Source organism: Schistocerca piceifrons, chromosome 5, assembly GCF_021461385.2.
Source record: "Schistocerca piceifrons isolate TAMUIC-IGC-003096 chromosome 5, iqSchPice1.1, whole genome shotgun sequence".
NCBI lineage: Eukaryota > Metazoa > Arthropoda > Insecta > Orthoptera > Acrididae > Schistocerca > Schistocerca piceifrons.
The window spans coordinates 505,255,757-505,269,183 of NC_060142.1; the positions used below are offsets into that span (position 1 = coordinate 505,255,757).

General features: G+C 39.5%; 1 protein-coding gene across 1 annotated transcript in view; it reads right to left on the reverse strand.

Annotated features, from left to right (window-relative positions):
- Window positions 1–5,041: 5,041 nt before the first annotated feature.
- Window positions 5,042–13,427, reverse strand: part of LOC124798367 (eukaryotic translation initiation factor 3 subunit H) — a 34,771-nt gene continuing 26,385 nt past the window's right edge. Inside the window, exons 5-6 of the mRNA XM_047261736.1 lie at window positions 7,027–7,162; window positions 5,042–5,323 (exon numbers count right to left, since the gene is read on the reverse strand). Coding sequence (XP_047117692.1) covers window positions 5,096–5,323; window positions 7,027–7,162 — 364 coding nt within the window. The 3' untranslated portion in view covers window positions 5,042–5,095. The remainder of the gene's footprint in view (window positions 5,324–7,026; window positions 7,163–13,427) is intronic.

Sequence of the window (13,427 nt, forward strand, 5' to 3'; positions counted from 1 at the left end):
GCCGCCACTGGCATGATTGTTGCTTGGTCTCAGGTGAAAAGTGGTATGCCCAGGTTTCGTCATCCTTGACAATTGAGTCCAACAAGTTGTCCTGTTCACTTGCAAGGTGGTGAAGAAATGTGCGGGAAGCATCAACTCATTGCCGCATGTTGCCCTCAGGAAGCATGCGTGGCACCCATCTTGCACACACCTTCCGGTAGTTTAATGTTACTGTTAAAATTCTGTGAGTGGTGCTTCGGGAAACCTCAGGAACCAATATGCAGAGATCATCCAGAGTGATCTGCCGATCTTCATGCATGCTTTGTTCAACCTTCAACACTATCTCCTCAGAAACTGACGGTCTCCTGCTCCTTTGTTCGTCATGAATTTCAGTCCAACCAGCTGCAAACACTCTACACCACTTACGAACGTTTTTGACATCCACACACGACTCACCATACACTTTTGTCAATTGGCGATGGATTTCAATCAGCGCAGTGCCCTTTGCGTTCAAAAACTGAATAACTGTGCGCAATTCACACTTGGCGGTAACATCCAACAGGAGCACCATTCTCAATGGCTGCCGAGCCAAGACTGAGCGCCTCAGCAAGGCATGCGCATGTTTACACACAGCGCGTGAAGCACTCTTAATAACAGTGTGACCAACCGCCACACAAACAGAGTTCCGTACCTATAAAAAAATAGGTGACCTTACTTTTGGGATTACCCTCATAGTACAGGAGAGAAATTCCACACACCAAGCAAGGGGCTTTAGGAAGAGGAATCTGCATCTTATATTTCAAAAAGTCAAAGTGTCATTTTTTCATTTTTTACGTCAAACTGCAGCCAGAATTACTAAAAGAAACAGTGTTACGAGCTGCCATCACATCCCATGAAAAACTGGTTTGTTTGAGGTTAAGTTTGGTTGAAAGTCCAGTGCAAATTTTTGTGCTTAAGTCATAGCGCCAATACCTTTCCCTTCAAGATTTAACGATTTCCTTTACATCTTGTATTTGGCTTTTAACAGTTCAAGTGCCTTATTTGTTCTAGAATTACTGGTGAAACCACGTAAATACTGAACACTAATGCTTGCAAAACTGTTTCACACACAATACAGAGAACTACTTAACAATAAATAAGCCTACCACAAACACATATTTAAACAAATAATTTGCAGTGTCTCAATGTTTCAGACAATTTCTTTAGCTAACACTACAAATGTCTGACATTAAAACAAATTCTGCCTACTAATCAATCTGATTCTACCCTCAGCATAGTGCAATCTATTTCATTGTAAAATGTTAAATACAGTACCGGTATCAATAAAAATCCTCTCCATAAATGTAGTAGAGGGCCAGTAATTTAGTATGTTTATGTTGTATAATTCAGACTGCAACCCACTTCAAAAAAACGAAATGAAACAATTTATATCAAATAATGAACAACAACTGATACCAGCCACGGAAATCAGGACGAAATGAACTAGGGAGATCTGTGTGTGGTCAGTACTAGGTGGAAATGAGCTTGTGGGTCACGTGACAACAATGGATGGATGATGTCAACTGTAAGAACTTTCTTCCCGAGAAACCTTGACAGTGATGTGATGTGAAAGGATGGGATTGACAGTATGGATGCTGCCATTTGAAATGTATTCCAGAATGTTTTGATGGGACAGGATGTGACACAACATGAAGGCCTGTGTGAACTGGCCTTTAAGCTCATACTCTTACCAATCACAGTTAATAGAATAGAATAGTCTGGATACTCTAAGAAAGATAGGCAAAACTTCCCCCAAGTAGTATCATGTGTTGTGGTTATATAACTGGAAGTGGCACATATATACCACAAATTAATTTACGTAATCAAACATATTGATACATTAAGGCCAATTCACACTGTCAGTCACGGCACAGCAAGTCAATTCATCACGTGATCTCAGCATGCATTGCTGTCCTCAACTGTTCTTTTCGTGGGAATTGCGATCTTTGCAAGACAATTTTCCACTGTTTCTATGCGCAAAGTGCACATATACAATGCGGAGGTCCACATTTGTACAAAAATGACATTTACTGGACTCAAGTGGTTTACAGTTTTCAGGGATAGTTTGTATATTAGAGAAGGAAGATAGAAGTGCTAAACAACACAAAGAAAGTGTGCGAGTCCGAAGAAGTGACATTTCACACATTATTACATCAAATTGTACCTAGAATTACTAAAAGGAATACAGTGTTAAGAGCTGCCATCACAATCCGTGAAAATTCCGTTTAATATAATAGAGGGAAAAATTCCATGTGGGAAAAATATATATAAAAAACAAAGATGCTGTGACTTACCAAACAGGAAAGGGCTGGTAGATAGACACAATAAAAAAACAAACACACACACAAATTTCAAGCTTTTGCAACCCAAGGTTGCTTCATCAGGAAAGAGGGAAGGAGAGGGAAAGAGTAAGGTAAGTCTTTCCGCTCCCGGGATTGGAATGACTCCTTACTCTCTCCCTTAAAACCCACATCCTTTCGTCTTTCCCTCTCCTTCCCTCTTTCCTGATGAAGCAACCTTGGGTTGCAAAAGCTTGAAATTTGTGTGTGTGTGTGTGTGTGTGTGTGTGTGTGTGTGTGTGTTATTGTGTCTATCTACCAGCACTTCCCCGTTTGCTAAGTCACAGCATCTTTGTTTTTTATAAAATTCCGTTTAAGATTAACTTTGGTTGCTAGTTCAGTGCAAATTTTTGGGCATTAGCCATATCTCCCTCAATATCTTTCGCTTTGAGATATACAGGTTTTCTTTACATGTTGCATTTGGCTTTTAGTAGTTCAAGTACCTTATTTGTACTGGGGTTAGCTAGTGAAACCACATAAATATTGACCACTAATGATTGCGTAACACACACACACACACACACACACACACACACACACACACACACACACACTAAATAAGCCTGCCACGACCACATATCTGAACAAATAATTTGCAGAGTCTGAAGGTTTCAAGGAATTTCTTTATGTAACACTGAAAACACCTAACATACAAACACCTACTAATCAATCTGATTCCACCCACAGTACTTATTTCACTTCAAGCTGCAGCCATGTTGCAATCCATTTCATTGTAAAATATTGAATACAGTACTGGTATCTATAAAAACCCACTTTATAAATGTAGCAGAGAGCAAGTAATTCAGTATAATGATGTCATACAATGTACACTGCAGTCTCGCTGTTTCAATTAATTTGTTGTCATTTATTATAAATTTTAATAAAAGAAATAATGAAACTAAACAATTTATAGCAAGTAACAAACAACTGATATCAATCACGAAAACCACACTGAATCTAAATGTGGAGATCTGTTCCTGGTTGTGTATCACGAGGAAGTGAGCTTCTGGGTCACATGACCAGCAACAGATGGATGATGCCAGCCATCAAAATTTTGCTCCAGAGAAATCTTGATGGTACCATGGTGGGATGGGACAGCCAATATGGATGCAGCCATTTGAAATATATTGCAGAATGATTTGATAAGACGTGATGGCCAGTGTGAATTGGCCTTTATTCCAAACCTACTAACTATTCTGTGGTTATCATGACCAATTATATACTCGACCACAATTATTTCACCTTTGAAGGCATCACCTACAAACCAATCTGTGGTACAGCAATGGGCACCATCCTATGCCAACCTCTTCATGAGCTATCTAGAGAAATACTCCCTACCACCCAGTATCCCAAATCCCTTACTTGGTTAAGATTCATTGATGACACCTTCATGATCTGGATTCAGGGTGAGAATACCCTATTCACATTCCTCCAGAATCTCAACACCTTTCCCATTCGTTTCACCTGGTCTTCCTCAACCCACAAAGCCACCTCCGTCAATGCTTACCTCTACCTCAAAATGGCTACATCAGTACCTCTGTCCATGTAAACTCCACCACCCACCAGCAACACCTCCACTTTGACAGATGCCACCCATTCCATACCAAGAAGTTATTTCCATACAGCCTAGCCACACGTGGCTGTCGCATCTACAGTGACAAGCAGTCCCTCTCCAAATATATCAAGTGGCACTGAGGCCTTCAGACTGAAATTACCCTCCCTGCCTTGTACATAAACAAATCTCCCGCACCTTATCTCTCCAGTCATCTACCACCTCATAGAGTAACACTGCCTAGCCACAAAGGAGCATTCTCCTAAAGACTCGGTACCACCCAGGACTGGAACAACTGAGTCACATTCTCCACCATAGTTTCGACTACTACTTGTCCCACAGCGGTATTCCAGTGCCCACCAAACCTAAGCAATATCCTCGTCCACACCTACCCCACCCTTGCTACCAACCCCCTGCCTTGTAGATCGTAACACTGTAATAAACCTAGATGGAAGACCTGTATCATGCATCATCTTGCTGCCGTCACCACCACCACCACCACCACCACCACCACCACCACCTTCCCATAACCTCCTTAGCCTCAACCTTCATTGGTCCCTGTTGTTTATTCACCTATCCCTTCCCTACCCACTCTAGCACAACACAGCCTGCTGCTCTATGAAGCACCCACAGTCTTGTTCCCCTCTTCTACTTCTCTCCTTGTCGTCCCCCCCCCCCCCCCCCCCCCCCACCTGTATCTAACATCCCAACTGCAGCTATATGCCCTAACAAGTCCCCATCACAACTCTGTATACTTCAACAAGCAGCACATTACTGTTCCCCACCCCAGCTTCATCCTCATCTCATTACCCAGGTTGATATTCCTGTAATCCGCAGTTGCTTACAGTATGGTCTCAGTGGCCAGAGACAGTGGCCTTTTGTGTGTGTGTGTGTGTGTGTGTGTGTGTGTGTGTGTGCCTTAGAAGAAAGCCTTTTGGCTGAAAGCTCACATGTTTACCAGTCTCTCTGTTGTGCCTATCTGACTCCATCATCCCTATAAGGTGGGCAGCAGTTTATCCTTTTCCTAATATTATCACATAATATGATTTAGTGTCATGCCAACATTTTATTAATAAGTATATAATCAATAGAGCTTAAAGTTAAAGACAAAGGGATTACTGAAAAAAGTAAAAATATCACACACATTTATTTCAAGATACAATTCAGACAATAACTGACACACAACTTAATGGTTTTTGCTTTCCTTTGCACTCTGGAGTGCTTGAGTGATATACAATTTTGCAAGAGCCTGTGAGCAAAACTGAGATATGTGTTGACTATAAGTATTTATTTGGCCAGATACTATCATAGGATTGAGACGCTGCGGCACAGGAATTGGCCTGAACAGCTTATTGATGTCTTCTTCAGGAAGAGGTGGCTCATTTTTACCTTGTCTGTTGGCATTTTCTTGTGCCTAAAGAGAAATGAAAGTAATAAACATTACTTCATATTCAGTGAGACCAGTAGACTGTAGTTAAACTTATTAATAAAAATATTCTATAAAACAGATGTAATGATAATAATAATAATAATAATAATAATTCATCCAGTGGAGAATGATATTTTATGATATATAACAAACAAACAAAAATAGGAAACACTTTTCAGCTCCTTCCAATGATAAATCTCAACATATTCAAAAAATTTATACACAGGCCAACAGAACAAAAGGGCATGGATATGTTCCTTTAGAGTGTCCTTAACACGGTTTGTAAGCAAGTCCATGAATTATTAACAGTGGCTGCATGGAACCACAACAAACAGTTACTGACCAACTGTACCCCCTGTAATGTACAATATGTAACACAAGCAAATAAAAGTGAACATTATAGAAGACTCGGTACTCCATTCTTTGGAGATGGCTTGAATATTTTGCTGAATTATGAGGAGTTGTCTGGAGGAGGAACATTACCTCAAGCATTAAAACCTCCCAGGCATAGTAGTTGCCATTCTGGCAAATATTTGTGTACATTCTATAATCTAATTAAGGGGTGCCAAAAAACCGTGATTATTTTTTTAAAATTATGTATTTCCAAATTATTTACAAAACAACTTTATCCCCTTCAAAATACTCTCCATTACAACTAATACATTTGTTCCTCTAGTACTTCCACTGTTCAAAACATTTTTGTAGTCATCTTCAGAAATGGCTGACAGCTCCTTCCTTGTTTTTTCTTGCCTCCTTCAATTTTGTCAATTCAGTGTCCTTTCATGCCCCTTTTCATATGTGCAGATAAGAAAAAGTCACACGGAGCCAGGTCAGATTAGTAAGGTGTGTGTGGGGCAGAAGAATCATGCCACTTTTAGACAAAATTGTGTAACAGTGATGGCTGTGTGTGGGCAGGTGTGGTGTCGTGGTGAAAGAACCAGTCTCCTGCCTGCCAGAAATCAAGCTCCAAGATAACCCACTAATCTCTGACAGTTGATCAACTGCGTGTCAACAGTCTGTGAGCACAACCTCTCAATTTTTTTCAATATTTTCATTGATTTGGGCAGTTGATGGATGTCCAGAACAAGGTTCGTCACCAATCGAAATGTCGCTGTTTTTAAATCGAGCAAATTACTCATACACTTGAGTTTTTGCCATAGTGTCATCTTGGTAAGCTGTTTTTAACAATAAAACAGTTTCAGCAGCATTTTTACTGAGTAGAAAACACAATTTTGAGGCTACACATTGTTCACTTAAGCTTGCCATCATAAAAACTGAAACAAGAACGACACAACACTAGCAAAAACAATCACTGCAGATGAACAGAACAAGCCATGTTGACAACATTGGTGAACTGGCTATGAGTTGCACTACACACGCCTAGCAGCAGAAATGCCTACTACATAAGCTCCACCCACGGTAATGTTATTCCAGTTTTTTTTGGGTACCCCCTTGTAAAATGACTGCCTCCACTCATCCTCAAATCAGGTGGGTCCCTCTCATCCTGGGGTCATTCTCTTTAATGTTCCACAATCTATCCTTACCTCCTCCCCATGAAGAGAACTATTAATACTGAAGGCTAGGATAATGTCATGTATCAGCAATACTAACATTGTGTTTCCTGAATCAAGCACAGATGTCTTTTACGTCAGCATACTTCATACGAATAATGTGTAAACTTTACTTACCCTCTTTTGTAGATATCTGTTTTTATCCTGAATCTGCCTATTAACCTGTTGTTGGTAGCGATTGAACTTAATGGCCTCTTGATTCAATTCATCAACTCTGTCCATGAGGCAACGCAACTGGTTTTCCAAAACAGACCTAAATGAACACAAAACCACACTTTCAGCAAACAATTACTATGTAATTTATATGACATAATATCAAATGGCACAGTATTGTTCTGGTGCAGTAGCAGAGTTTTATTGAGCTTAACATATCATACATTAGTCTTTAGTTTTGCACTGAATCTAAAGGAAACACATGTGTCACTGAAATGATGCAGTTTAAGCTCTGCACAGCAGTTTGGTTAGTGGATGTGGAGCAGATCAGTCAATCATCCATCTTCTCCTTGTCCATCCAACATATTGGGCATCAAATGGAAACAACAACTTAGCAGAACACCCACAAGAACACCATTAATCAATCATGCCAAGATAACCAGAAAGATCAGATCTTTTACCACTTACAGTCTTTTCAAGGAATTTCTTGGCTATTGTGATTTCTTCCATCTGTTTCAGATCTAACCCTGCGGAGATTTTCCAGTACAATTTGTTCCTTTCATTCCTTATCTTATCCTTTATTGTTCATGTCTCAGCACAGATTTTGATTATTCTCTCTGTAAGAGCACAAATCTTAAAATGGGAATAGAGTAGGCCCTGGAAATAGTCTTACCTTACGTAGTATTTAGTTATCCTAAAGGAGGCATCTTAATTGTAAAACTGGACACCTTTGTGTGTATGGCTTGTAACGTCACCGATTTAAGTTTTTACAAACTATCACACTGTCCAGATATGGGAAATGTTGCACTTCTCCTAGGGTCTTCCATTCGGCTGTAACTCAAGGCTGTCCTCCTCTGCCTACCTTCGTAGCTACAGTCTTTGGTTCACTGATAGACCAAACTACTCAAAAGTGAATGTACCGTATACTCAGTTTTCTTGGACTTCATTTGTCTCTCTCCAGATAACACCACCATCAGCAAAAACCATTGCTTTCAATTCAGTTCCATACTATTTCTTTATCCATTTCATGATGTTACTCATCACAATGATGAAGAGCTGTGGAGACAAGGCAGTATCCTGTTGGACTCCACATTTGGTCTCAAATCACTCCTTCACTATTTCCTACTCTAACACTGTTGATCCATCTTTTGTAGTGCATCTTCAGTTTCTTGGTCTATTTCTGTTATCTAGGAATATCCAGATCTTGGTACACCATCACAGGCTTTTCCATGTTTAGGATAACTAGTGTGATGCTTTTATTATTTTCCAGATTTTTTAAAAGTGTTCTAGTTGCATCAATCTGATCAACTGTACCCCCATTTTTCCTAAACCTATGTACTGTTTGTTCTTCGAGGAAACATTCAATTACACTTGGATGTCTGTTTTCTATGATGATCTCCAAAATATTTAAACCATATGAAAGCAACGCTATCTCTGTAATTTTGAAGTAGTTTACTATTACCTTTCTTGAATGATTGTATAATTACACCTCTGCTCCAATAGTCAGTGATCTTGTTTTCCCTCCAAATTGCATTCAACAACCTGTACAGCCAATGGATACCATATGTTCCTGCCACCTTGATCAGGTACACACGTAATTCATCAGCTTCGCTAAATTTTCCTTTGCTCATTTTTCTCAGAGCTTCCTCTAGTTCCAAACGTACTTGGTGGTTTTCTCCACCCCTTCTGTTCTCTTAATACCCAACCTGAATTTCAATATCATTCAGGATGTTGTCCACGCCTCCATTCGAGAGTTGGTTGAAGTAATCCCCCATTACTGCTGAATATGTCATGTTTCTGACTACACTCCCATCTCTATCTTCAATTACTTTCATGATGTCCTTGTCTCACCACCCATAATTCTTTATTACTTTGTAGAGAAATTTCTTATTACCACTGCAGTCTTCTGTGAGTTACTGGTAAATCCCTCCTATCAATTGTTTTTCTTATCAGCTAAAACTCAAACAGTTTTCATTACATGCATTCTTGGGTTACTATTTTGATAAGTTCTTGATTCTTAAGAGTATCCTCTACCCAATGGTTTCTCTAGTCTACTTCTTGCTCCACCATGGGGTTTCTTGCTCTCTCACTTCTGTGTAGCCTTCCCACATATCTCTGTTGTTTCTCTAACTTTTTCTATTCTTCTTCACTACTTCTTGTTGCAGAAGTAGGTAATTAATCTCTAATCAGTTGTGCAGTTACATTTGCAGATGATATGTTTAGTTTGCAGATAATTGAAAATGCAAATAATTGGGAAATCAAGAGAATTTTTAGAAGGGGTTGCTTGTAAATTTTCATGGACATTAACAAACAGTTTATAGCAAAGTCATGGCCATTCAATTTAAAAAGCACATTGTAAGTGTGTTAACCTGTAAGAAAACGGCTACAACTCTAGAAGAGATGACAGTGTTAAATTCCTGGGATTACAACTTTATCAGAAGTTCAGTTGTGAGGTACACACAACAGGACTGCTGAAGGATCTATACAGGTTATTTGCAATACTTAAATTATAAGATGAAGGTTATATTAAAATAAAAGAGCTGCATTGCTCGGGAACCTCTTCAAGAAAGGTAGAAGTATTCATGGTTACAAAAGAATGCAACACACATTATTCAAGGTGTTAATCCAATAAGAGACTCTTCTGTAGCTAATTGGTTAGTGTTGCTGTCTTCAGTGCAGAACACCCCAGATTTTATTCCCAGTACCTCCTCAGATTTTTTTCTGAGGTAGGGAGGTCTGAAACGAGATCCTCTTAGGCTTTTAAGGCTAAATGAGGAGCTGCTGGAATAAAGAAGAAGAAGAAGAAGAAGAAGCACCACCACCACCATTCATTTACTGACAAAGGCTGAAGTGACTGCCAACATGCTAATTAGATGTACCACAATCATAGAGTGCTCCCTTACTGCCTCAGAGACAACATTCAGCCAGTTAGAACAGGCTTAAGGCCTAAAATTTGAGTAGTGTTTGTGTTTAATTTAAGAATGTCTGCAGAAATCAGATCAAAGAGCTGAGTGTACCATTTCTAAATGTGTTTATTCCTTACAGAAATTTACACTACTGGACAGTAGGCCTTCTCACACACGCACGCACGCGCGCGCACACACACACACACACACACACACACACACACACACACACAGATACGAGTTATGTTTGCGTGTGTGTGTGTGTGTGTGTGTGTGTGTGTGTGTGTGTGTGTGTGTTGTTTTTGTGACAGTTTTTTTTTTTTATGTCTGCGACTCAACATCTTCACTATATGGTGAATAGCAATTTAGCCTATTCATAATATTGTCATTATTCCATCCTGGACTTTCATTTCTTTGATTTTACACAAATTTACTGTATGTAATGTACCCAATCACCCTGCCAATGAAATCAGTACTAAGAACACGAATGCTATACGAGAATGTGTCTGGGTAGCTTTGCCAGTAAGAGTTGTTGTTGTTGTTGTTGTTGTGGTCTTCAGTCCTGAGACTGGTTTGATGCCGCTCTCCATGCTACCCTATCCTGTGCAAGCTTCTTCATCTCCCACTACTTAATGCAACCTACATCCTTCTGAATCTGCTTAGTGTATTCATCTCTTGTCTCCCTCTAGGATTTTTACCCGCCACGCAGCCCTTCAATGCTAAATTTGTGATCCCTTGGTGCCTCAGAACATGTCCTACTAACCGGTCCCTTCTTTTTGTCAAGTTGTGCCACAAACTCCTCTTTTCCCCAATTCTATTCAATACTTCATCATTAGTTATGTGATCTAACCATCTAATCTTCAGCATTCTTCTGTAGCACCACATTTCGAAAGCTTCTATTCTCTTCTTACTCTGCCAGTAAGAGTAGCATCCTGCAAAAGGCAAGGTTCGAGGTGGAGGTCCTGGACCAGTACACAGATTTAATCTACAAGGTAGTTTCAAGAATGATATACATAAATATACAAGGTAACTTCATTCCAAAAAGATGTGTTTTAAGAAGAAAAAAAACATTTTGGTAACTTTCCAGTGACAAAATGCAAAACTGGAAAGCCATAAGGATTTATTTTTGGGTAGCTACTTCTTTTGTATATTTCACTCCAGCTCACAAAGGTGGTATCATTACCAGTTTTGATTCAAGTCAACTTATTACCAGTACTTGTTAACAATTCAAAACTGGTTATGACACCATTTGTGTTGCCCGAGACTGAAATAAGTACATTGAAAATAAAAAGTCTTGGCATTCTATTTATGAATTTCTAGCTGGACACTTTACACAGGACAGTGGTCAGCAATATGTTAAACTGCCAAAATATGTAAAATGGTGGACCCACTGGCAGAACTGCGTCTGATACATGTCACTAAGACAGTCAAATAACATAAAATATGAACAAAAGCAGTACTGAAATTGCAGACATTTGTAACATAAAATAGCTCCCAACAAAAAATAATGTTGGACATACTACAGAATGGGCATGGCAGGTCTAACTACACACGTGCAGTGTGTGCAGGCCGTTGGTGGGCCAAGGCTCAGTGTGTCTCTGCTTTGCATGGTCCTTCTTGCAATTAGCAGAACAGCACAACGTTTCATTTATTACTGCCTCGTGGCCTTTTTTGGTTAGAACAACTCTCTTCAGTTCAGCAGACTTGTCACGTCAGTGTTGTTTACTGTTCACTATCTGATCGTGGTATGGAGGACACTCACAGATTCAGCGGTTGTTTGATGAATAAGAAGAAGAAGAAGAAGAAGAAGAAGAAGAAGAAGAAGAAAAAAGGGGGGGGGGGCATTCTAGCCATCTATCATCACAGGTCCTTAAGAATTAATGAGGATGACAGAAGAGGGGGATAATTCTAAATATACAGTACATCGTAGGATAAGCAATGGGTACTGCCAATTTGCTATGAAACGACATTACAATACCACACAGAAAAAAATAGTTGGCAATGTAAACGCCAGAAGTTACAACATTCAGCAGATGGGATTCATCGTTATCTACATCAATTAGCACTCTGCGCTAAATTTGCAGGTCTGGAGCACGTGAAGAAACTGGTGGTACGAATAGTACAATTTCTGATTTCAGTGGAAATGAATGAAGAGTAGGGAGACTCCATACATTACTGAAAAATACACTGGTTAAGTCAAGAGACAGGCCTGGAATGATTTTTCAATTTCAAACTCGCTATCGTTGAATTTATGGAGGAAAAAGGACGAATGAAAATTAGATCATCCGGAATGGATTGCAGACCTCACATTTTAAGGGGATTTGTCTGCACATTGCCCACACTACAACACTGCAAGGAGAGAAACAACTTACTTCTGATTTTTTGGGGTGCATTTACAGAGAAAATTGCGTTGAAGGGACACATTCCGACAAACACAATACAGTTTCCTAAGCCCATTGGCATTAAAGAAAACAAGAGGTCTGAAGAATTCATTGTGGTCTTTAAAGAATTACAATGACAGTTTCCTACACGTTTTGAGGACACTGGCAATCTTACAGCTGTTTTTGAGATCGTTTGCCATTTCAGTTAAAAGCGCTCCTGTGCATGTGCAGCTGTAATTGACTGATCTGCAGGATAATTCCTGTTTTATAGACATTAACATTAACACTGTCCAGGACATCTATATTGCTCTCCTCATGTAGAGTTTCTACACTCCACAATGAGGTTGCAAAAATGTTATGATATTTCTATCAACATACATGTGTGAAAGATGTTTTCTCAACTATCAAACTAAGTCATGATTATGTGGCAACCAGAATGTGAAAGTCTGTAGAATGGTCTGCCTCTGTCTATACGCCGACTGTGCCAGACAAAAATTATACAACTTCAGTGCATCAAAAATGAATAAATAATACTGAAGAAGTTTTATTTTGATCTATATTGTTGAGAAATGTGAAATATAAAACCAAGTCTTATGCAGTGCTTCTGCATTAATATTTAAATGTGGCATGTTTGCAGACCCCCCCCCCCCCCCCCCCCAATGCTCAGACAGTGTGGCATAGTGGTGGGGGAAACATGCCAGCAAGGCTAAGCTCTACAGCAATCATGCCAGGGTTCGGCCCACTGGCTTAATTCATTCTTACCCAACCCTGATACAGAACCAAAGGTACAATGCAAAGTAATGTGCACTGCACAAGAATTCTTACCACTCACAAAATATATCCAATGTTTAGTTGTCAGGCAAACTTTTCATTAGATCATATTTGTTGACTTTGCTTGTTCACATTCAAATCACTACCTTCACCTTCTAGCCTCATCAAAAACTGTGGCTACACACAAATGACTGACATCAGAACCTTTGTACCAAAGTAGTTAAACACCATCTATGATAGAGCCCCTCTCTCTCTCTCTCTCTCTCTCTCTCTCTCTCTCTCTCCATATTTAAACATTTGTTGGTGG